This window comes from Hibiscus syriacus, unplaced genomic scaffold (genome assembly GCF_006381635.1).
Source record: "Hibiscus syriacus cultivar Baekdansim isolate YM2019G1 unplaced genomic scaffold, ASM638163v2 tig00008957_pilon, whole genome shotgun sequence".
In the NCBI taxonomy this organism is placed as follows: domain Eukaryota; kingdom Viridiplantae; phylum Streptophyta; class Magnoliopsida; order Malvales; family Malvaceae; genus Hibiscus; species Hibiscus syriacus.
In genome coordinates this window covers 885,478-909,182 of record NW_024062178.1, presented here as the reverse complement: position 1 = coordinate 909,182, position 23,705 = coordinate 885,478, and the positions used below count along the sequence as shown (strand labels likewise).

Here is a 23,705-nt window from a genome sequence, read left to right as displayed (position 1 = left end):
CCTAAGGTGACTATAATGAAGTCTTGATCTATTTTGAGTGAAGTGCATATATAGTTCCAAAGTCTCATTCTTCAATGATTTTGGTTCAAGTATTAAATAGTTATTGTATTTAAAAAGCTTAAAATGTGTTGGTCGTATGCTTTATTGAAATTATCATTTGGGTAAACTATACTATTAGCCATTAAACATTTTAGGTTGTGCATCAATTTTAGCATTAAATTTTAAAACGTTTCAGTAGTACCATTGAATTTTAATTTGTGTTTCAGTTGGGGCGTTGTATCATTAAATCCTTAACGGTGATAATGGTGTGGCTGCTTGTTTTTCTATTGAAAACCGTCAACTCTTTCAGTTATCATCATCGGTAATTGCTTCTTGTCTCCAGTCACTATTTGTTGCAAGAACAATATCAAAATGATCGTCTTTCATTCATCTTTTTTTTTTGGTTTGGTTTGAATCAACGTTGTTAATAAAAACGATGAAAATTGGCCATCACATCATTAACTTTCATGTCAGTATAAAAATGAGGCATTAACTGGTTGTTAATTGACCATTTGATACTTTATCCTATTTAAAACAGTAATTTAATGTGTAGTATCGAACTGAGTAATCATTATCCGAATTTTTTCTTAGTTTATCGACAAGACACTTTGTAGATATATCTACTCTATCTTAGATCGAGCAACATTTCATTTTACCAATGAAGCTGCTCAATAAATTCAACTTGTGAAGACACAAATCAATGATTCTTGTTGCTTTGCGTTAAATCAGCAACCAGCAAACGAACGCTTTAAATTGCTTTGTGTTAAGAATTAAAGGAGATATATGGCAAAGGATAGAGAATAAAAAAGAGAAACCTGAAGTATGCGATCCCCACCAATAATCCTCATGCTTAAGATATGCTCGTCATCATCAAGGAATTCCAGTCTTTCGGTACTTGTAGTCGCCGGAAGCCGGGACTTGACATCAACTTCTCTAAGACTCCCGATCTCAAGGTCTCCTCGTGCCACACACCGGCTCACAAAAGGTTTATACTTCTGGGGTTGATCAAATATTCTCACCAAAGACCAAACCTGTAAAGAGACACATCAATACAAAGTTGGGAGAAGAAAATTATGCATATTCTTGAAAATAATGAGTTCTAACGCTTAAATAAATAAGTAATTATAATGCCTGTGTATGAAGATTAAAATTCGAGTTCAGATGACAGAAAAGAAATCCGACCAAAGTGAAATAGATATCAAATTCACACACAAAATATAAGAAACAAACTCTAGAAGTGTGGACAAAATGCGTTGTTTCTAATCTACATGATTTGAATATTCATTATTAATTATCTGTTGTTGTGGATATTTCAAAAAAAAATCATACATTTCTATTATAAGCTCTTAAATTTCTAGTGTTTAAATATAAACACTAGTTTTTTTGTTGAATTTATACTAAACATTTCTAGTATGTCCAGAATTTGAACTCAAAGTCTAAATTATGACTCTCTATTTGCTCTCTCTCGTCAACTACTTCCTCTAAAAATCGAGTGTTCACTTGTTACTTCCTCTAATTTTTCAACATCTATTACCCAGGGATTGAATTTTTTTCAGCATAATGTTGATAATAATAGGAATAACAATCGTGCATTTAGCAATACAAAAGAATCTAAGACCTAAATAACTTTACCCAAGCTTGGAGTAATTTTTGAGTAATAGATTTCAAGATAATATTATCCGAGGACTCAGAAAAAATAAAAATATGGGAGAGTTCCATCAATTGAGTGTAGGCAATTAGATTCAATCTTCTCTTGTTTTTACAAAAGAAAATCACCACAGATCAAGAGATTAATCCTTCTACAAAACGAAAACATCTACAAAATCCAAAACGAAACGTAAAGATAGAGAAAGAGAAAAAGAGAGAGTAACCAGAGGGACAGGAGCTTTGATGAGCTTAACAAGAGCTGATCTACACTGATTCTCTCCGGTTTCATGCCTATGATGTCTCTTTAAATACTCTGCCGGCGCCGGACTCCCAAATCCATAGCTATTCTCATCATTTTATGCAAACAAGAAAAAAAAGCACACAGAGAGAGTCAGCCGCATATCGTCCGCCGGAGACGAGCACTCCGATCACAGACCGGACAGAATCTCAGGCCAAAGCTTCCAGAAATCGTTTTATCTCAAGAGAATTAAAGAAGAGGCTGTGAATCACTGCGCATTAAAAATTAAAAAAGCTAAGCCCTCCATATCATCTCTCTCTTCATATGACAAATGATCAATATAAATATTGATGTAATAAAGAATCGAAGCTCGTTTTTTATGAAAAAATCGAATAGGAAGGAAAGAAAATGCTTGAATTTAATTAATTTATTCTCAATCATATCATTTTCACCTGCTGGAGCGGATGATTTATTCAAAGCAAACAAGGCTAAGGTGAGTGCAATTTTAATTGTACTTATGTTATTAAACAAACATTGACTTGCGATGAGTCAGTGATGGAGTTACTATGGTAAGAACAAACTCCTAAAATGTTCTAGAATTTGATATGATTGAATAAGTAGATGATACGTTCACATGTATATGAAATGCATTATTATTATTATATGTTATGTCTCACTAAGTCTATCACTGACTCATCGCAAGTCAATGTTTGTTTAATAACATAAGTACAATTAAAATTGCACTCACCTTAGCCTTGTTTGCTTTGAATAAATCATAATCCTTCGATTGTTCTAGAATTTGTTTAGGCTCTGTATCTACATAAATATAATTTTCAAGATGATTATCAGAAGTCTAAACCTTATACTTTGATGTTATTAACTTAAATGAATTTAATAAACTCATATTCCTAATTTCCTTTAGGAGTGTACCGATGCACTATGGGTGCATCAGTACCCAAAATAACTTCGAAATTTCCATGCATCGATGAACTCCTTAATGCATCGAAGCACCTTCAAAATTGATCTTAGTGCATTGGTACCCATTCATAGTGTACCGATGTACATGTCCAGAATAAACTGATTTCACCCGAAAAATCATCTACACTTCACCCAAATTTTCATGTATACATCCCTTATTATGCTACTAAACTCATCTATAACAACTTTAACTAATTTCTATCATTCCAACACTTTATAATCTCTCATATTTCATCCAAATTCTTAAGGCTAAAAATCATACCAAATTTTCCATGTTATCCAAACTTATTTCTAACACTTATAACTTATTATTCTCATAGATGACAAGTCAAATTCAACCTCCAAATTCATTTAAACACTCTTATTCAAAATTCACTTTGAAACCCATTCTCTTTAATCTTTCATAACTTCTTCATCTTTTGACTATAATACAACTTAAGCTTTCCTTTAACTTAAGTATCACTTAAGGATCAAAACGCACTCTTGAATTTTAAGGATTAACCAAAATAAATCAAACTTACCTTGGCTTGTGGCTTCACGTTGGAGAAGAGAAGAAGATGGGAAATATCTGGAAACATTGTTTCCCAACATGCTCCACATGGGTATTATAATACCCACTAATTATTATTTAATTATTTTCCTTATTCAATGACTCATTTACCCTTTTACTTATCCTTCATTTATTAATTCATCCTACACCAACATCCTTTAATTAATTTCTGAACTTTTCAATTTATTTAATCTGGTCATTGAATTTTAAAATCTTACACTTTAATTTCTAACCCAATATTGAGGATGTTACAGTCCATGTTATTTATATATTCTTTCAATTTAATCCTAATTTTAATAAATTAAAATATATTTATTTTTAATTCTTATAAATAATGATATATTTTAAAAAAATAAAATCAAAAATTTAAAATTAGTTATAAAACAAAAAAAATTAAATTTTAAGGTAAACTAATAAAAAAATTAACGCTTTTTTTAATAAAATAACATTTTTTTCTTCCCCAAACTGGAACCTCTTATCAAGATATATGTGGCTTACATGCAAAGGTTATCAGTTGCTGAGGAGATCGACCAGCCCATCTGGAAACTCTTATCAAATTATCAGGGTTTACCTAGAGTTAAATCTCTGTTGTGGCTTATTTGCAAGAACAGATTGCCATCAAACGAAGAAAGGGTGCGACGGTGCATGGCTTTGGATCCGGGCTGCTCAATATGTGGTGTTGCGGTTGAGTCTATTTCACACATTCTCCAGGACTGTTTGGTAGCATGTAAGACGTGGGTTAATGTAATTAAATCGGAACTCATGGGTGAGTTCATGCAACTCGACATGGTTAGTTGGATCGAGCAAAACTTACGTGGTCGGTCGCGCTTTCCAGTCGTGTCGGTTGATTGGGATTTATAGTTTGGAAATGTCATTTGGTGTTTATGGAAGATAAAAAATTGTTCTATTTTCGATCCTGGGTTTTTCTCTTATGAAAGAGTGCTCCATGAAAGTTGCAGACTGACAACAGGGACTGTGCGTGCTATGGAGGCAAGGAGGGAAGCCATCATCGATTATCGTCTATGCGTGGATAGGTCTCGCTGCTGGGAACCTCCACCGGTCTGATGGATTAAACTCAACTCTGATGGGTCTCGAAGAATGGATTTTGGTTTTAGCGACGTACAGAGGCGTAATTAGGAACCACTTGGGTAATTGGGTTTTACCAAGGCTATTGGGTGTTAAAAAAAACGTTAATTTTTTTTGTTTTTATTAGTTTATCCTAACATTAAAAAAACGTTAATTTTTTTATTTTATAACTAATTTTAAATTTTTGATTTCATTTTTTATAAAATATATCATTATTTATAAGAATTAAAAATAAATATATTTTAATTTATTAAAACTATGATCAAATTGAAAGAATATATAAATAACATGGACTATTTGTGTAATTATACCATCTAGATAAGCATGTTAACTGTTGTTAACAGGCCACGTGTGTTTTCTGTCACGCCTGTTAATAGCGAGTGACCAATTTGTAACAAATGATAATGCTAGTGACCGATTTGTAACTTTTAAAATATCAGTGATGAAAACGAAAATTTACCTAATCATTAGTTACCATTAGAGTAGTTTACCCTTTTTAAAAATGGAAAAAAGGAAAACAATGGCCGTGACTGAAGTTTTATCGTACGACAACTTTAATTTAATGCTAAGAAATGATGTTATTGGTTTTGTTATTATTTTTTTAATAAAATGGGTAAAAAATTATCTAAAACATTATTATTTCTATCTAAAACATTAATGATTTTTAACAATTCCAGTAAAGTGCCCAATAATAACAAAATCAGTAGAAAAAATAATGTTTTATGTAGCGCTTTATCGGATATGTTAACAAAACCAGTAAAACGCCCAATAATAAAAAAACCGGTAGAAATAATAATGTTTCCAGTAATTTTTTACCAATTTTATTTAAAAAATAATAATAAAACTGATAACATTTTTCCTTAATTATATATTAACACTGTCGCACATAAAACTTTCCCAACGTAAATACAGATATTTCTTAACAAAGATTCGAGAGTGTGACCCACGCTTTTGTAAAGAAAAGTGAGTACTATTTTGTCTATTTTTTTATATTTCTAAAAAAAACTTCAAATAGTTACACCATACAACAACTTAGGGCTAATTTAAGATGATTTTAATTGTAAATATTATCATATTTAACCTAAAAATTATATAAATTTATAACATTTTTCGTCGCAACTGAAAAGTTATATTATGATAGTTTAGAGCATACAACAAAAATTGTTATGAAAAAATTAATATTTTTTATTACAATTTATCCAACCTAAAAAGTTATTCTATTCAATTTAAAAAGTTACGTTTTTAGTAATATTTTTTTATTGTATCTGATTGTCATTTTTAACCTTATATTAACAAGTATTTTAGAATTTCCTGAAAATTTTGATAAATTCATCAAACAATCTCAATAGTAAAAAATATTGTTATTTCTAAAAATCTTGAGTTAGAATAATTATCGATTAAAATATATATCATTCTTTATTAATTGATTAAAAAATTATGAATAAATGATATTTTTATAATATCCCCGTATTATTAAAAAGAACACTTTGATTTGTGCTTGAAACATGAGAAGTTTCCTCAAGAATTATGAAGTAGGTTAAAAGGAGATAATTGTTTTGTCATATGGAATTGAAAGAGAAAAGTTAAAGAAAAAAACAGATAATAATTTTTAAAAATAAATACTCTAAATATTTATTAAAAAGTAACCACTTTTAAAAAAATATTTAATACACTTAAAGTAAACGAATATGAAAAACATCACTAAAATAAATACTAATTGCTAATAATGTTCATATAATTGGAGGAAAATACATAAAATTAAAAGTTGATGGAAGTAAAAGAAAGATGGGGATGAAAATGATTGAGAGAAGCATATCTCATATTCTCATGCTAAGATTCCATCACCCTTCACCCCACCTAACTTAATCCACAAGTAGAAATATGTGTATATATCAATTCAATAATGATTCGATTAAATCCATTTAGTTATATTAACTTATAGTATTCAATTTGTACGAATTAAGTGATTTCAGTAATTAAATAATTATTGTTATCTTTAGAGGTTTTAGGTTTGAGCATAACGTCTGCATGAGTGTTTGAGCGTTTATTGTCAAATAATTGAAAGTCTTTCGAACATATATACTACAATGTAATCACCTCAAACTAATAAAAAATAATTATAGTATTTTATTTGTTTTAAATCAAATCAAAATGCTTAAACCGAAGATTAAACTATGGGACAAATGAAAATTTGTATGTATATTTTTTAACTAGGTCAAGTAAAATTGTTGATGAGATTTGAATCTTAATTCTCGTCAAAGTAATAACGAATGGTTAATCAATTAAACCAATCCACATTAGCTTTAATGTAAATAAGATATTTATAATTTTATATAAAAAAAACTTTTACTGATTTAATATTTATATAATTGATCTTGGAGAATTTGAATCATCAAATATTTAAAATTCGAATATCAATCTTTTATTAATATACATTTTAAGAATTTATATTATCAAATTACTTTTTCAGCCTCGACGTGTGTGAGTATATATTAGGTATCTTAAGTATTTAATATTTTTATTTTTTATTAGAAATATATAAATTTTATTGTTGGTTAAAGTTTTCCTAGTTCTTGTATTCTTTATACATTTGGAATTTAATCATCCTACTTCTATTTTCAGGAATTTAATCCTTCTACTTTCTAGATTTAAAAGTTCAATCCAACCATTAACACCATTAAAATTCTTATATAATGTTTGATGTAACATTTTGAAATAAAGAAAATACTAATTTGAAAGTCAAGTGAATGAAAAAACAGGTACTATGACTCAACGAGGGGGCAAGTTATCAGGAATACAGTTCAAGAAGCAATTTCTATTAAATTTTAAGTACAGTCCAAGCATGAGTTTTTAAATGAAGCTTTAGTGATCAAAAGATGTGGGGAAAAATGGACTGCAAACGGGTCCAACTATGGCACAACAACAAAAACATTGCTATTCCTACGTTTGGATCAAGCTTAAAATATCAAAAACTCGCTAACCCGGTGTAGTTAGCGGTCTTCAAATTCTATACTTTTAGCCTTTTCAGCATTCTATGGTTCTTTTGGCAGGCACCACCGGTTAATAAATCAACCTCAGCTTGTTTGCTACACTCTACAAACTATCTCCTCCTTGGGCTTTGCAACTCTATAACATCTCTTCTTCAGTTTTCGATGAACCATCCTCCACGGGTGCTTTATAGGATTTGCCAATTAACTGAAGTAGATCCAAAGGGGTGGCTGCAGGGTCTAACTCGCGACATCCCGGTGGTGCATTCAGAGCTGCTTCTTGGCCTGTAAGCAAGTAATTAGGCACCTGATGGGAAAAGCGAAACATCTCTTCTTTTGGAATCCTCATCACTTCCTTCGGGTCCATATGCTTCTGGAAAACTGCTCTAAAACCGGAAACTTTAGTTAGAGGGATCACAGAGACTCCTTGTTCCTCGGTATAATCATCAAGCACTTCCACCATGTCATATTTGTGTCGCACATCATCTGGTGTATGTTCATTCCAATCAGGAGACCAGTTCCTGTAAAGAGCCCATACATCCCCTTTCCTTGGATATATTCTAATTACTCCGCGTGCACCTTTTGTGTACTGAACCTTGTGGGAGAAAGAGTTTAACGTTACACTAATTTCAGGTCTGCCACTTCTGAAGTCCCCACAGGTTTTGGAGAAACCAGAGCCTATCCAGTCCAGCTCACCAAATTTGCTGTTCCTCCTTGAATTAAGCCAACTGATTTTCATCTTAAAAGGCTTCAAGGAGATCACCTTGTGAACTCGAGCATAGAAACGGTCCCATCATCAACGTCATATGCAGCCCAGACTTGGTCATCTTCAAAAGAACTTTCACTTCGATCCAAGTCGAAAGTATGAAAATCAGAATCTGGAACATTTATAGACAATGGCACAGTTCCTCCATCAGATTCGTCAGGAGAAGAGGTAGACATTGGCTGCCTGCCTTGATGATCTTTATTGGTATCACATCCATCTCCATTTGCCATGCTCCTCTGTTTCTTATTCTCTTTCTCTCTGACCTTCCCTTTAACTTTGTAACCATTTTTGGCTTCAGTTACAGAGCTCCAGGCCTTAGGCTTTTCACGAACCACACCCAGAGCCTTATCCATCAGCATGTTACGAACTTCAAGCGATGACAATTCTCTCTCACTCATGTTCCTGTTATAATTACCAGAATACCCATAGGTGCCTCCCATTCGAAAAATATTCCTAGATTCAGACGTGTTTCCCAAGCCAGGTCCATTTCCCATGGGCATTTGAGTTGCCATATTACCTGCATAACCATTAACATAATTGTCTTCTTTTCTCTTTTTCACGAGTCTCTCCGCTTTAAGAACTTCTTCACATCTCTTTTCAATTTCTCTTGAGCCAATCTATCACTTTGAGATCTAGAATAATTTGTTCCATGGTTAAATTGATTATTATTCACACCATGATGCCCAGAAGCCTGCTGTTGGTTAGACCGATTTGATGACTGATAAACATTTGAAGGCACCTTTTCTAAAGCCAAGAAGGCCACTCGACAATTAGGGCAAAGAAGTGTGTGGTTCAAGTACACCCTGAGGTATTCATACTGTGTCTTGCATCTATCGCAAACAGTCCAAAAGGTGGCAGGTCTTTTATTAGGAGGAAATGAGTTTTGACCTACCTCGCTATTGTTGTTCTTAGTCCTAGCATTTGACGCTACATTAGAACTAGATCTATGAGAGCCATTTGTTCTGGGTGGCATTGATGAAACTCCACTCTGTGAATGAAACTTCTGTTGGTTTCCCCTGGAATTTATCCTCTGGTTATAAGCCAACCTCTTAGCATGATCTGATAACAAGCTCCAGGCCTCTGAAACAATCTTAAAAGCACCATCAGCACCTACAAACTTGTTTTTATCAGGGTGAATCATCAGCGCCAGCTTCCTGTATTGTTTTCTCACCATATCATCATCCGCCAATGGGCTTACGCCAAGAACACCATACCAATCAGCTTCCCAACCTACTTTATTCTCTGCAGAAATATACACATCAAGAGTTGTCAACATCTGGGGAATACCATCAAGGCCAGGAAACAAGTTTTGATACTTCAAAGCAAATTTTTTAGCTCCAGCATAATCCTTGTCCTTTAATTTCCTTTCAGCAATTTCTTTTGCCCTAAATGCCTCATCTTTGTTACACTCCATGATTTCAGACCGACTTTAATATAGCACCTAGGTATTATGAATATAGCACAAGTACAACCAAAAGCCACAATTCGCAGCTTAAAGCTCTTTCATGCCTTAAGACACAGGTCACAGCTCCAAGTAATTGATGCCTGATCCAAAGGAAGAATACTAAATAAAAATTTACATAATTGAGAAATAAATGCATTACCAATGGGGTATTTTTTTTTTTTTTGATAGGAATTGAAGGCCTCGTTAAAAACCTCCTCCTTGATTAAGAGAGCTTGTAGAAAAGCTCCTTAATCAGCGGAAGGAGGAAAAGAGTGCCTTAAGATTTCATAACCATAGGAAACATAAGATACAACCAGAAAAGCCTCCCCCAACATAAACAAACAACCCAAAACAGCCAGAAGAACCCTAAACAGCAACACTAACACAGCGAAATTCAACTAAGCTAAACCGACAATCACAAAAATGACTGACCAGAATTAACACCTTAACTACCCGAAAACCAGCACAAAAACAAAACAATTACAGCAGAAGCCGAATATCACAGCTGACTCAAACCATAAAATCCAAAATCAAAAACAAAAAGCCCTGAACTTCCACTCAACGAGTACAAGACTCTTCTTCCGCATTACTGCCTCTTCTAGCTCGACATGTCGACAAAGACCATCCAAAACTCCAACTATAGAGCCTTCAAGATCAGAAAAAATTCCCTCTCCATGCACCTTCCTCTGAGCCTTAACTACCCGAAAATCAACACAAAGAACATCAACAATTTTCCTTCACAATTCTAACCAAGGACTAACATTTCAAACGTAGAAAAGCGCAAACATAGCAACAATATGACCTGTAAATATGCAAAAAGCAACACTTAAACGAACGATGAGATCACAATTTCACCCACTTGTTACCAGCAATAATAACATGTGCATGAATTTTACACACACCTCACATATTATGAAGCTAACTTACTTAACACACCATTTCCTCCAAGACAACAAACCCAATTCCTCAATCTTAAGAATGTCAACAGTTTCATTCCTTTTCCACTTTATGCAACAACCTAAACCCTCAAATCATTTTTTTCCGAGATAAAAAGGACCAATTCAAAAGGACTCCAAATAGTCACGACAAACTAAATGAACTAACTTCAAAACATTATTTTCTACTGTCCTCAACGTTTCTTAGTCTTCACTCGTAATCAATGAAATAAAGAAAGAAAAAAATAAAACAAAAGAGAGAATAAAATTAAGTCGCATTGAATAACAAAAACTCGGAACCTAACGGTAACAAAAACAACTAGGACACTGATGAGTAAATTGAACTTCCCAGGTCTCCTGTCTCCATGGATCTAAAGCTACAAGATGCTCTAACGAGCTTTACAACGATCAATTTAACATTTTCGAATTCTATCACCCGGTAGCAGTTGAAAACCCTAGATTCCACGAACTTTGAAGGAACTGTCAACAAAAATCACAACCAGCAGGTGTAAAATAGAAAATATACCTCCCTAAAGAAAGTCTGCGAAGAAAAATTTGAATCTGAGACGAACATCAATCACAGCGCAAAATGACCCATTTGTCAAAAAGCACTTGACGAAATAGTGTTTTTTCGAGCGTTCTTTTGTTTACTTAGTTGACGTTCTAGTTGGCCCCATAAAAAATGAAAATAAATAAATAAATAAACTAACTTTACTTGTTAGCCCTAACACAATTTTTTTAAGTAAATTATTAAAGTTGTCATTTTTATTTATTTTTAGCCATCAATTTTTTTTTAAAAATAATGTTGTGGTCATTTGTGTTATTAATATATAAGTTTGATTATTGAACGTTACACATTAATAAAAGGAGTTCATTTTTAATTTAACTTGTAAATTTTATAAAATATTAATTTCATCCTTAAACTTTATATAAAATATCAATTTAACATTTAAATCTAATCAAAAAAAATTATTGTTAGTTATTACTCACTATTATTGTCGGTTACTATTAAGGATGTGTATGGGACCAGAATCTGACGTGGTTTGATTTGACCCGACTTGGTTGAGTTGGATTTTTTTAAAATTTTGGATTCGAGTAGAATTCAGATTTAGGGTGAAAAATATCCGATCCAACCCGACCAAAAAAATATAATTTGACCTTATATATTTAAAAATAATTACAATAATACTCCTTAATATATTATTATTGTAATTAAATCACTATTTTTATTGAATAAAATAATATTTTTAATATTTCAGGTTAGATCAAATCAAATACAGATTTTATCTCAAAAAATTAGATTGATTTCGAATCGGGTGGAGAATATATATTTTTTGAGTCAGATGAGATCATGTAAAGAATGTAAAATTTTCGAGTCAAACCAGATTACTCAAAAACCCGATCCATGCCCATCCCTAATTACTATTAGTCTTTTATCGCTAATAACTGTCGGATCTCAAAAATTTTAATTCTTTTTTATTTCAACGAAAAACATCTCAAATTTTACATATCTAACATATAACCTTTTTTAAATGGAAAATATTATATTTCTAGATAAATATCAATATTCAACCCGATTAAATAATAGTAACATTTTTGATCATTTGTTAATGAATTTCATCTAAAACCTTTTGACTTATTTAAAAAAATAAATTATAATAATATATTTATCATTGTAATTCTTTAAAAATAAATGTATCAAAGTATATCATAATGAAATTTACAATAAAAATTATATATAAAATTTTCCAACTTTCTTGTCTCAAAATTTTGACAAAAAATTTCCAAATCAAAGTAAATTACTATAATATTTTCATTTTTTTTTGTATTGTATGAAAATTGCGTAAACCATTATTTGAATTTATTTTATTTAACGTTTAACTTTTTTTAAGGAAAAATATAAAAAAAAATTACATAAAATTTTGATTATAGAGTTAAAACATAGAATAAATTGAAATTTTGATTAACGCAATTTCTAATTTTTTTTACCATTAAAGGATTAAGATTTCGTCTGTAAAAACTATTGGAATTGTTATATTTACAGCCTACTTACATTAAAAGAGTCAAAAACAATTTTCCATTTTTAAAAAAGAGAAAAAAGAAAAAAGGAATATTGGGCTTTAGTTTCTTAAGTCAACCACAATCACACTAATGTTGTCCCTGCTACCCCGAGCAATGCGACCTCAACCAACATTGCCGACGCAAGGCTTTCCCTCTTCATCATTCGGCTGTTTAAACACTGCCTTACCACTCGACAAGCCAATTCATTCGACACCACGTCCCACAGTCCATCACTCGCCAGCATCAGGAATTCATCGCCATCGGTGAGCTCCGTTACCACCACTTCCGGTTTGCATGTAACAAATGGTTTCAGGCACCCGTCACCTGCATACGCCATTCAACATTTTACACAAAACGCATCGTTTCCATTTTTTTAATACAAAAGAAATTGAAAGCTAAGAATTTAAGCAAATATTCGAGATTTATATTCAAATTATAATTTGCAATCATTTAATAATTAAAAATATTTATATAAATATTTACCTATGGATCTTGACGTGGCAAGTACTCCAAGCACACGATATCCATTTTAATTTATGACCCTTCCGCCAGCGGTTTCAACTCTCTCTAACTCGTCCGGCCTATCGGGCTTCAATATGTATTAAACACCATAATTAATTTAATCTTAATTTTAAATAAATTAATAAATTATAGATAACTTAAAACCTTGTTTTAAAAATGCTTTAATAAATATAGAATGCTGAATAAAGTCACCTTATGATCAAAGGATAAGGCCACAGCAACACCACCCCTTGATATGACGGCTCTAGAATCCCCACAGTTCGCCACTACTAACTTTCCGTTACCAACCACCGCCACAACCGCCGTAGACCCCATCATCTCCTCCCCCGACGTCCTTCTGTTCACCTCTTCATCCATCTTTTCAAAGCATTTCTCCATCGTTCCTTCCCAATTAATCCCGCATTCTTCCTTATTATTATTACCATCCTCTACTATTTCCTCCGTCAGCACTTTATGCAACCTTTCCTTACACTTCTCCGCCACCCTTGATCCGCCGTGTCCGTCGTAGACTCCAAAGAAATCGAACTTTACACCTCCTTTCATCATAAAACCTAATTCCGCTTTCACCGCATCTTCCATCTCTGCTCTCCTACCAATAACTGATAATATCCCGTAGGTCGACGTTTTACGCGTTGAAATCTGAACATCGTCGTTTTTATCGCGAGTTTTCTCGACAAAACCGGATGAAACAACGTCGTTCTCTGAAAGCGAAATCTCCATTAAGTCATCGTTTGGTTTTGATTCGTGAAGAAGACTGTTGCCGTTACTATTACCGTTGCTGCCGTTTTCCGTGATGGTTAAATTCATTATCGTCTGACACGTGTACTTCAACCTTCTCCGGCGCGCATTATTGGTTCTGATCATTGTAAGTCTGCCGTGATCTGACGTCATTTTCCGTGGGATATTTGATTGATGGAGACTGAAGAATCAATCTCTCTTTTCAATTATTTATTTTTCCTGTAATAAAATCAAAAGGCTAAGCAACGACTGGCCAGATAACTTATATAAATACCAACATATATATAGGGCAGAGAGAAATAAAGCGATAAATGTGGGCCGTTGATTTTCGTCGAATGAGATGGCCACATGGACTTCATCTGCCACCGACGGAGATTTTGGAAGGGGAGATGTGACGGCTACTGATTTGATAAAAAAGATCACATGAAGCTTCGATCTAGCGTCTAGAGACCAGGGTAGGTAGAGGGCCCCACTAGTGATCCTTCAAATCGTATTACGCGGCGCCTCGCACTGTTGTTTTAAAGCGCTTAGATAATAACATGTGTTTTTATCTGACAAGCGAATGTCAAGACATAGACGGACCTGATAGATTGGTGGAACACGTGTTGGGTTATGCTCCGTCGCGTGTAGGATTTGAAACTCTTACAGTTATTCCCGATTTCGCCGTTCTTCGTGTCTGAATCTTCAGCCACGTCAATACTCAATCTAAACGGAATAGGCTGATTTTGATTATACCAACAGTTGTAGAAATGGTCGTGGACGTCATAGTTGACTTGTAATGCAGACTGCAATTCAAAATCAAAATGAGTTACCATTCGTCTAATCCAAAGCTGTTTTCTGTGACAGCAAGAAACCATGTCTTCTAGACACGTCGATGTTTGTGACTTCAACAAAGAAGCCTTGGACTTTTGTAACTCTTCTAGCACGTATTCTTTCTTCTTCACTTACTCCTTTGTTTTTTGGTGTCTTCCTCCATGGCAGTCGTGGAAGAAAAACCGACGACTCTCACGATTAAATTACGAAGAGGATGAAGATCAACATATTGTAGGAGGTCTTCGATGGAAATCTTAAATGTCGATGTTTTATTGATAAAACTGGAGGCTCGTATTTTAGACCAGGTCGAGCTTAAACAAACAAATATAGTTCGAGGGAAGGTTTTTGCCCCCCCCCCCAATAGTGCCACATACAGTTGAGCTCCCCAATCGTGGTCGCCTGACTCATATGCCACGTGAATGCAATTGGGTGGCCGACGTTATGGCAAAATTAGTATGGAATTGTTTTTTGGTATACACATTTTCCGTGAAACGCTTCCCAATATAAATCTTGTTTTCTATGATGATACTTGGGATGGGATAGTTGAGCTGGTGGCGATCATCGTCTCTTAACGTACGTATTCCTTTATCTTCATTCAAGAGAAACCTCATTCATAATTTTAGTACGAACCTTGCTTATAAATAATTTTATTCTATATTAACTAGTTTGGGAATGATTCTAATAATGAAAAGTGGTTTTCCACTTAGAAGCAGTACCAAAACACCTAAAATTGATTTAAAATCATGGTTGAAAAAATATTTTTTAACCTATTTCATAAGCTCATATTTTTAGCTTATGCCGTGAAAAATTATTTTTGGACGAAATTATATTTTTATTCTCAAATATTATATTTTTAATTTACAACATATGGTTTAAAATTGACATTTTATCTTTTTAAAATAATATTTTTATAGTAATCTCAAACAATTAAATTTTAAATTATTTTTTAAAAAAATACTTTTAAAAAAACATTTTTAGAACACTTTTAAATTCATTTTTAAAATACTACTTATACATCTCAAGATGGCATAAATTATTTTAAAAAACTACTTATGCTTTTAAAAACATCTTTATATCTTAAATAATTTTTTTTATAAATTATTTAAAAAAAACTAATGTCTTTATCGTTAGACTAGTAGCATATGAGGTTATGAAAACTACTTATACGACTCAAGATGGGATAAATAAAAATATTTAGGTGTTGTTTTGTAAATTGAAAGATTATATATTGAAAAATTAAAAGTTGATAAGTATTAAATTTAAGCTCTGAAATTTATTTGGCATATTATTTAAAATAAATTCTAAAAACAACGCGTGTATATAATAAATATAAATTTTAAATAACAATTAGTCTTGGTATTAAATAAAAGAAAGTAAATTTTATTGAATGCATTGTACTTTAAATGATAAGTAAAACCTTATCTATTTATCAATTTCTACATTTTTATTCATATAAAAATTATATAAATGATTTTTATTTTAAATTGTTAAATATATTTCAAAAATTAAATCAATTGAAAAAATTAAATTGTCAATTAATTTAATATTCAAAATATTATTAAATAAGGACTTAATCCTATGCAAATTTATTTTTTAAATTCATCATATGAAAAAAAATTAACAGGTTAATTCTGAGAAAATTTAAAATAAAATTTTTATTTACATAGATGGTATAAATTAAAAACCAATCGGATATAGAATTAAAAGGGTAAAATGGTAAAAAGGAAGAAATAAAGAGGAGGGCCCAACCGGGTTCGAACCGGTGACCTCTTGATCTGCAGTCAAATGCTCCACCACTGAGCTATAGACCCCCTGACAGTAGGGGTAGAAATATATATTTTTAAAGCTATTAAAGAATCAATAGAACTCACCACAAGCAGACAGCTGAAGTGTCCCAATCCCTAATTCAACACAATTGATTTAAAGCTTTTAGTCTTACGCGTGGAAAAACATAACGGAACTTTTCTTTTTACCCGTTTCTGTAGTCTAAATTAATATTATTTTAAGTTATGAGCAATATTGACAATGAAAAAGTATTTTCTTTAAAGACTTTCGAATTTTAGTAATTATTTTTATAAGATATATATATATATATATTATGAATGATTAAGAAAAAATATAAATATAAATATTATATTATCCAATTGGTCTTAATACGCACACATCTAAATCCTGTATAAATCTAAGAAAATATAGTTTTATATGATGTAACTCTACTCACTACTTAATAATTACTCTAAATTATTTAAAAACAAATATGTATATTGTTGACGAAAACGGGTAAAGAAAACAAAAGAACACGAGAATTTTACGAGGTTCGGCAATGTGCTTACGTCCTCGGTGCCTAGGCGGCGCTAGAAGTTTTATTCAATGATATTTTAGGTCTAGGTTACATCTCTATTTATAATAGAAAACCCTGGTACATAATTACAAAATCAACCTTGTACCGTACCGCGGGGGCTGCGCCCCCACACCCCCAACCCACATAATTCGTAACCCCACAACAAGACTTTTTATGAGCCATACATAACAAATCTCCACCTTGGCGAATATTCTGCCCCTTGGAAACTTCAATGTGGGTTGGGTTACCTTGCTTCTTTAACAACTCGAAACATTCAACAAGTCCAAGCAATGCTTGAACTTGTCTGTCGTAACTGGCTTGGTGAACATATCAGCGGCATTCTCATCAGTATCTACCTTCTGAAACAAAACCTCTCCAGATGCAACCAACTCTCTGATCTTGTGGAACCTTACATCAATATGTTTAGTTCTAGCACGATACACCTGATTCTTAGCCAAGTGAATAGCACTTTGATTATCACAAAGCAACTGAACTCCACCTTGTTGAACACCCAACTCCTTCACTAAACCAGTAAGCCATAAAGCTTCTTTTGCAGCTTCAGTCGCTGCCATGTATTCAGCTTCAGTTGTAGATAGTGCCACGACAGATTGAACAGTAGACTTCCAGCAAATAGGCCCTCCACCAAGAGTAAACACATACCCTGTCGTAGATATTCTATTATCCAAGTCACCTGCATAATCTGAATCCACATATCCTACAACCAAAGGATTATCCCGCTGACTCCCAAAAACAATTCCATGTCCCACAGTACCCTTTAAGTACCGAAAGATCCACTTGACTGCATCCCAATGTTGCTTACCAGGTTTAGACATGTACTTACAAACTTGACTAACAGCATGAGCTAAATCAGGACGAGTACATACCATCGCATACATCAAGCAGCCAACAACATTAGAATACGGAACCTTTGCCATATTTTCAGCTTCCTTATCTGTCTTAGGGCACTGTTCTGATGAGAGCTTAAATTGATTCGCCAATAGAGTGCTAACTGGTTTCGCGCTGCTCATCGCAAACCTTTCTAGCATTTTCTCAACATAACCCCGTTGAGATAGCCGCAGTTTCCTTGAGTCTCTGTCCCTGCAAATTTCCATTCCAAGAATTTTCTTTGCAGCACCTAAATCTTTCATATCAAATTCCTGACTCAATAAAGTTTTCAAACCGATAACATCATCCATGTTCTTCGCAGCAATCAGCATATCATCAACATACAGTAATAGAAAAATAAAAGAACCATCATCAAGGCTCTTAACATAGACACAACAATCATACTCACATCGGTTGTAGCCAATCTTGATCATATAGGAGTCAAACTGTTTATACCACTGTCTCGGAGACTGTTTCAACCCGTACAAAGATTTCTTCAATCTGCAAACTAAATGCTCGTTTCCAGGTTGAGTGAAACCTTCAGGTTGCCGCATGTAGATCTGCTCCTCTAAATCACCATGCAAAAAAGCATTTTTAACATCCATCTGCTCTAAATGCAAATCCCAACTAGCCACCAATGCAAGTACTGCTCGGATTGAAGTGTGCCTGACCACAGGAGAAAAGATTTCATCATAATCAACTCCTTTCTGCTGTGAAAAACCCTTCGCTACCAAACGAGCCTTGAACTTCTCCCCCTCTTTTTCTGTTACTACTGGTTTCTTCTTATACACCCATTTGCAACCAATCAGCTTCTTACCCTCAGGAAGGGGAACTAACTCCCATGTGCGATTGTGATTCAAAGACTCCATCTCCTCAACCATGGCTGCCATCCACTTGTCGTTTTCCTGACTAGTAACGGCATCATGAAAAGTAACCGGATCATCACTGCTAACAATAAGTGCAAAAGATACCAAGTCTTCAAAACCCAATCTGTTCGGAGGCTTTATATTCGTCCGTCTCACCCTGTCTCTGGCGAGACTATAATCCTGCAAATCATCCGTAGTGGAACCACCAGAAGTCGGTTGAGAAGTTTCTGGTTTCTCAACTGGAAACTGCTCGAAATCCACCACTGTCGTGTCTTGCTTCTGCTGCAACATGAATTGTTCATCAAAAACGACATCTCTACTAATCACAACTTTCTTCGCAACTGGATCCCAGAACTTGAATTCTTTGACACCTTTCTTGTAACCCAGAAAAATGCACTCATTTGATTTTGCATCAAGTTTGGATCTCTCATCAGCAGGTACATGCACATAAGCAGGACAACCAAAAATCCGTAAGTTATCAAAACTAACATCATGACCAGTCCATACCTCTTCTGCAACTTTCCCAGCCAGCGATGCCCTTGGCGATCTGTTGATAAGGTAACACGCCATGTTAACAGCCTCAGCCCAGAAGTGTTTGGGAAGCCCCGCATTCAACCGCAAACATCTGGCTCTTTCATTCAACGACCTGTTCATTCGTTCCGCAACACCATTCTGTTGTGGTGTCTTGCGCACTGTAAAATGCCTCTGAATCCCATGCTCCTTACAGAATTGTAGGAACTGTGAATCTGTGTACTCCGTACCATTGTCAGACCGCAAACACTTGATTTTTCGTCCTGTTTGGTTTTCTACCTCAGCTTTCCACAGCTTGAACTTCTCAAAAACTTCAGATTTCTGTTTCAAAAAATACACCCAAACTTTCCGTGAAAAATCATCAATAAAAGTAACATAATACCTAGATCCACCCAAAGACGATGTCGTGGAAGGCCCCCATACATCAGAATGCACATAATCAAGAATCCCTTGAGTTGTGTGCTTCGCAGTCTTGAAACGGACTTTAGTCTGTTTACCAAGAACACAATACTTGCAAAAGTCGAGCTTACAGCTTTTGACACCATGCAACAAGTTTCTCTTGTGTAATTCTGCCATACCACGTTCACTAAGATGAGCAAGGCGCATATGCCACAATTTTGTCGTATCATCACAGGACTCAACAGAGTGAACTCCACCTGCAACGGTACTCCCTAACAATCTGTAGATATTCCCTGCAGTCATCTTGCCTTTCATCACAGTCAATGCTCCTTTAACAATCCGAATGGTTTCCCTATCCTCGTCAGCCTTAGGGATAAAACCATTCTTGTGCAAAGTGCCCAAGGAAATCAAATTCTTCTTCAAGTCTGGGATATGTCGAACACCACTCAACGTCCGAACGGAGCCATCGTGCATCTTAATTCTGACATCACCAATACCAACAATATTGCAACATCGATCATCACCCAAATAAACCGAACCAGAATTAACCGACCTGTATGTCGAAAACCATTCCCTATTTGGCGTGATGTGATAAGAACATCCAGAATCAAGAATCCAAGCATCCGTCAATTGTGTCGTTGAAATAGAAAGCATATCACCCTCACTGCAATCAGAATTATCATCCTCGACCACGTTCACAGACTTGGATGAGCCATCACGCTTCTCATCAGTCTGCTTTTTCAACTTCGGACAGTCTCGCTTCATATGTCCCGCCTCTTTGCACTTGTAACAGTGAATCGTCTTCTTATCCATGGATTTGGATCTGGAATTCCGCTTCCCGGACCCTGCCTTCTCTGGCTTCCGTCCACGATCTCGATTACCCTTGACATATAAACTATCGGCTTGAGAGCTTTCCCCTGCATTCTGCTTCCGCTGGTTGTGAGCTAACAAGGCTGCAGTAATCTCCTCAACATTGATAGTCTCTTTCCCATATGTAAGAGTAGTCACCATGTGTTCGTAAGAGGGAGGCAACGAACACAACAGAATCATCGCTCTGTCTTCATCCTCAATTTTCACATCAAGCCGAGCCAGATCAGAAATGATTTGATTGAAGACATTCACGTGTTGCGCCAAATCGTGATCGTCCTGCATCTTCAGCCCATACAACCGCTGCTTCAGATACAGTTTTGTCGTTAAGGATTTGGACATAAACTGACTTTCCAACTTCCTCCAAATTTCGTCTGGAGACGATAGATGCATGACGTGATACATGACCTCGTCCGCCAAGCATAATCGTATGGTTCCTGCCGCTCGCTGCTGCAATTCTTCCCAATCTTCCTCATCCATCGACGCCGGCTTTGTAGGTCGCAAAGCCTTCAAGATCCCTTGCTGCGCCAATAGATCCTTCACCCTCGTTTGCCATAATCCGAAGTTACCCTGACCATCGAATTTCGCGACTTCGAATTTTGCTCCTGACATCTGATACCAATTGTTGACGAAAACGGGTAAAGAAAACGAAAGAACACGAGAATTTTACGAGGTTCGGCAATGTGCTTACGTCCTCGGTGCCTAGGCGGCGCTAGAAGTTTTATTCAATGATATTTTAGGTCTAGGTTACATCTCTATTTATAATAGAAAACCCTGGTACATAATTACAAAATCAACCCTGTACCGTACCGCGGGGGGCTGCGCCCCCACACCCCCAACCCACATAATTCGTAACCCCACAACGAGACTTTTTATGAGCCATACATAACATATATTTTATTTGTAATGGTAATAAAATTCAAGAGTTGAGGTGTCTCTCGTTTGTATTTGTTTTTTAAATTTTAAGGTAGGGTTTATTTTTACTGTGTAAGGTCTGCAAAGCTCTTATGTCTGCGCCGAGTAGGCCACGCGCTGACATTGGACTTCGCAGACCGTTTATTTTTTTAGAAGACAGAAGCTCTTCTAACGTCTGCGCGTAGTCTGCGCGGCGCAGACGTAGTTTTATGTCAGCAGACGTCTTCTAATATCTTCAAAGAGGTTTTATATTTAATTTTATATTATAATATATTTTAATTTTAATATTAATTTTTTAAATAAATTAAATATTATTTTTTAATATTTATATATATATATATATTAATTTTTCAAATAAATTAAATATTAATTTTTTAATATTATATTATAGATATTTAATTTTATATCATATAAATTATTTTATATATTATTAAAATTTTATATTTATTTTGATTTAAGTTTAAATATAATATTTTTTTTGGATTTGTTGTTTTTAAATTATATTTAAACTTTTTATACAAAATGTAAGTATTTAAACCACATTGCTTAATAAAAAATGATTTCATTATTTGATAATTAAGATTTTAAAATGTAAAAAAATTATAAATTATGTTTTTAAAATACAATCACAATTAAATAAAAAATAATCATAAAATAATTTTATAAATTAAAAAATATTTTCTAAAAATATCATATAATTATAAAAATAAATTATGAATATATATTTAAAAAAAATTAAAAGTATTACATAATTACATATTTAAAAAATAATATAATTTAAATATCATTTATAAATTTTATTCTATAAAACTTATAAAATTAATAATACATGCGATTATGTGAGACTTATAATAGAATTAATAAGGTGGTGTTTGTTTTTCAAAAAAAATTATTATTGTAGTTGTATGAATTATTTAAATTTCAGTATTGTAAAACTAAAATTATTTAAATCTCAGTATTGCAACACTCTTTTAAGTTTAAAAAATCAGTTTATTTTAGCAGTCTGCATATGTTAAAAAATAAACAGTCTTCCTCTTGCAGACTGCAGACTTTTAATCTATCTCTTCTGCTGCAGATGTCTACAAATATAGTCCGCATACTGCAGATTTTTTATCTCTCCAAAAGCAAACACCACCTAAATAATTTGAGTAGTCTAAAACGATGCCTTTGCCTAATGTCTCTGTTTTGAAAACTGGACCGGCCGGTTCAACCGGAAACCGTTGTTTAGTCCGGTTCAATCTAAACCGGTTAAACCGCTATTAGTGACCGACCAGAACCGTTGAACCGTTCAAACCGGACCAGCTGAAAACCGGGATTTTTGTTTTTTTTAAAAAAAATTAAACCAAACAACGTTGTTTGTTAAACGAGCCAAGTCTAACTCGAGTATTGCTGAGCTCGACTCGAACTTGAAAACTTTAAAAGTAAGCTCAACTCAACTCAAACTCACAAGCTAAAAATTATCAAGTTCAACTCAAACTTGAAATATAATATTGAAACTTGAACTCAAAAAGGCTTGAACTCAAAAAAAATTAGAAGCTCGATTGAAGCCTAAAATTCGAGCTTGATTGAAGTGAAAGAATAGTTCACTTAATGCTCACCAAAAGGCTCCATGATTTTGAATGCCAAATTACCTCTATTATTTATAGAAGTTAGTTGTGATGTGCTTCTATATTTCTTAGCAATGTGAGATTGTTTTGTTCTCATATTTTTACTCTTTAGACTTTTGTGATGCTCTTCTATGTTTCTTAGCCATGTGGGATTGTTTTTTAAAAAAATTAAACCAAACAATATCATTTTGTTATGATTTTTTAACCCCAAATTTATTTTTTAATTATAGTTATATAATTATATTTATTATTTAATATTTGTACCTTACATATTATGTTGTAGTTAATTTGAATCATTTTGTTTCACTTGATTTTATGGTTTTTAACTTATATATGTTATGACTTGGTTTGAATATGACTTGTGATATAAAAAATTATTTTTTATTAAATATTTTTGGTATTTTTATTTAAATTTTTAAATAATTATGACGTTATCCGATTCTTCCGACCGGTCAGACCGATTCGACCGGTTGAATCAATGAACCTATAA

The 23,705-nt window shown here is 33.6% G+C and overlaps 2 protein-coding genes, 1 non-coding gene and 1 pseudogene across 3 annotated transcripts; all 4 read right to left on the bottom strand.

The window, feature by feature from the left end:
- Positions 1-809: 809 nt before the first annotated feature.
- On the bottom strand, positions 810-2,042 carry LOC120202572 (abscisic acid receptor PYL5-like; the record flags this gene model as incomplete). The annotated part of the gene is made up of 2 exons (XM_039202982.1): positions 810-1,070; positions 1,911-2,042. Coding segments are annotated over 2 exons (393 nt in total), but the record flags the coding sequence as incomplete, so codon positions are not given.
- A 5,293-nt stretch (positions 2,043-7,335) lies between these two features.
- Positions 7,336-11,339, bottom strand: LOC120202655 (annotated as a pseudogene).
- A 1,906-nt stretch (positions 11,340-13,245) lies between these two features.
- Positions 13,246-14,159, bottom strand: LOC120202654 (protein phosphatase 2C 51-like). Its single transcript, XM_039203070.1, has 2 exons — positions 13,446-14,159; positions 13,246-13,320 (listed from the first exon to the last, which is right to left on the bottom strand). The coding sequence occupies exons 1-2, from the start codon at positions 14,142-14,144 to the stop codon at positions 13,261-13,263; spliced, it is 759 nt and encodes a 252-aa protein (XP_039059001.1). The 5' UTR covers positions 14,145-14,159; the 3' UTR covers positions 13,246-13,260.
- Positions 14,160-16,543: 2,384 nt separating this feature from the next.
- TRNAC-GCA lies at positions 16,544-16,615 on the bottom strand. Its single transcript has one exon. It is a non-coding gene; the product is annotated as a tRNA-Cys (tRNA).
- Between the last annotated feature and the right edge of the window lie 7,090 nt (positions 16,616-23,705).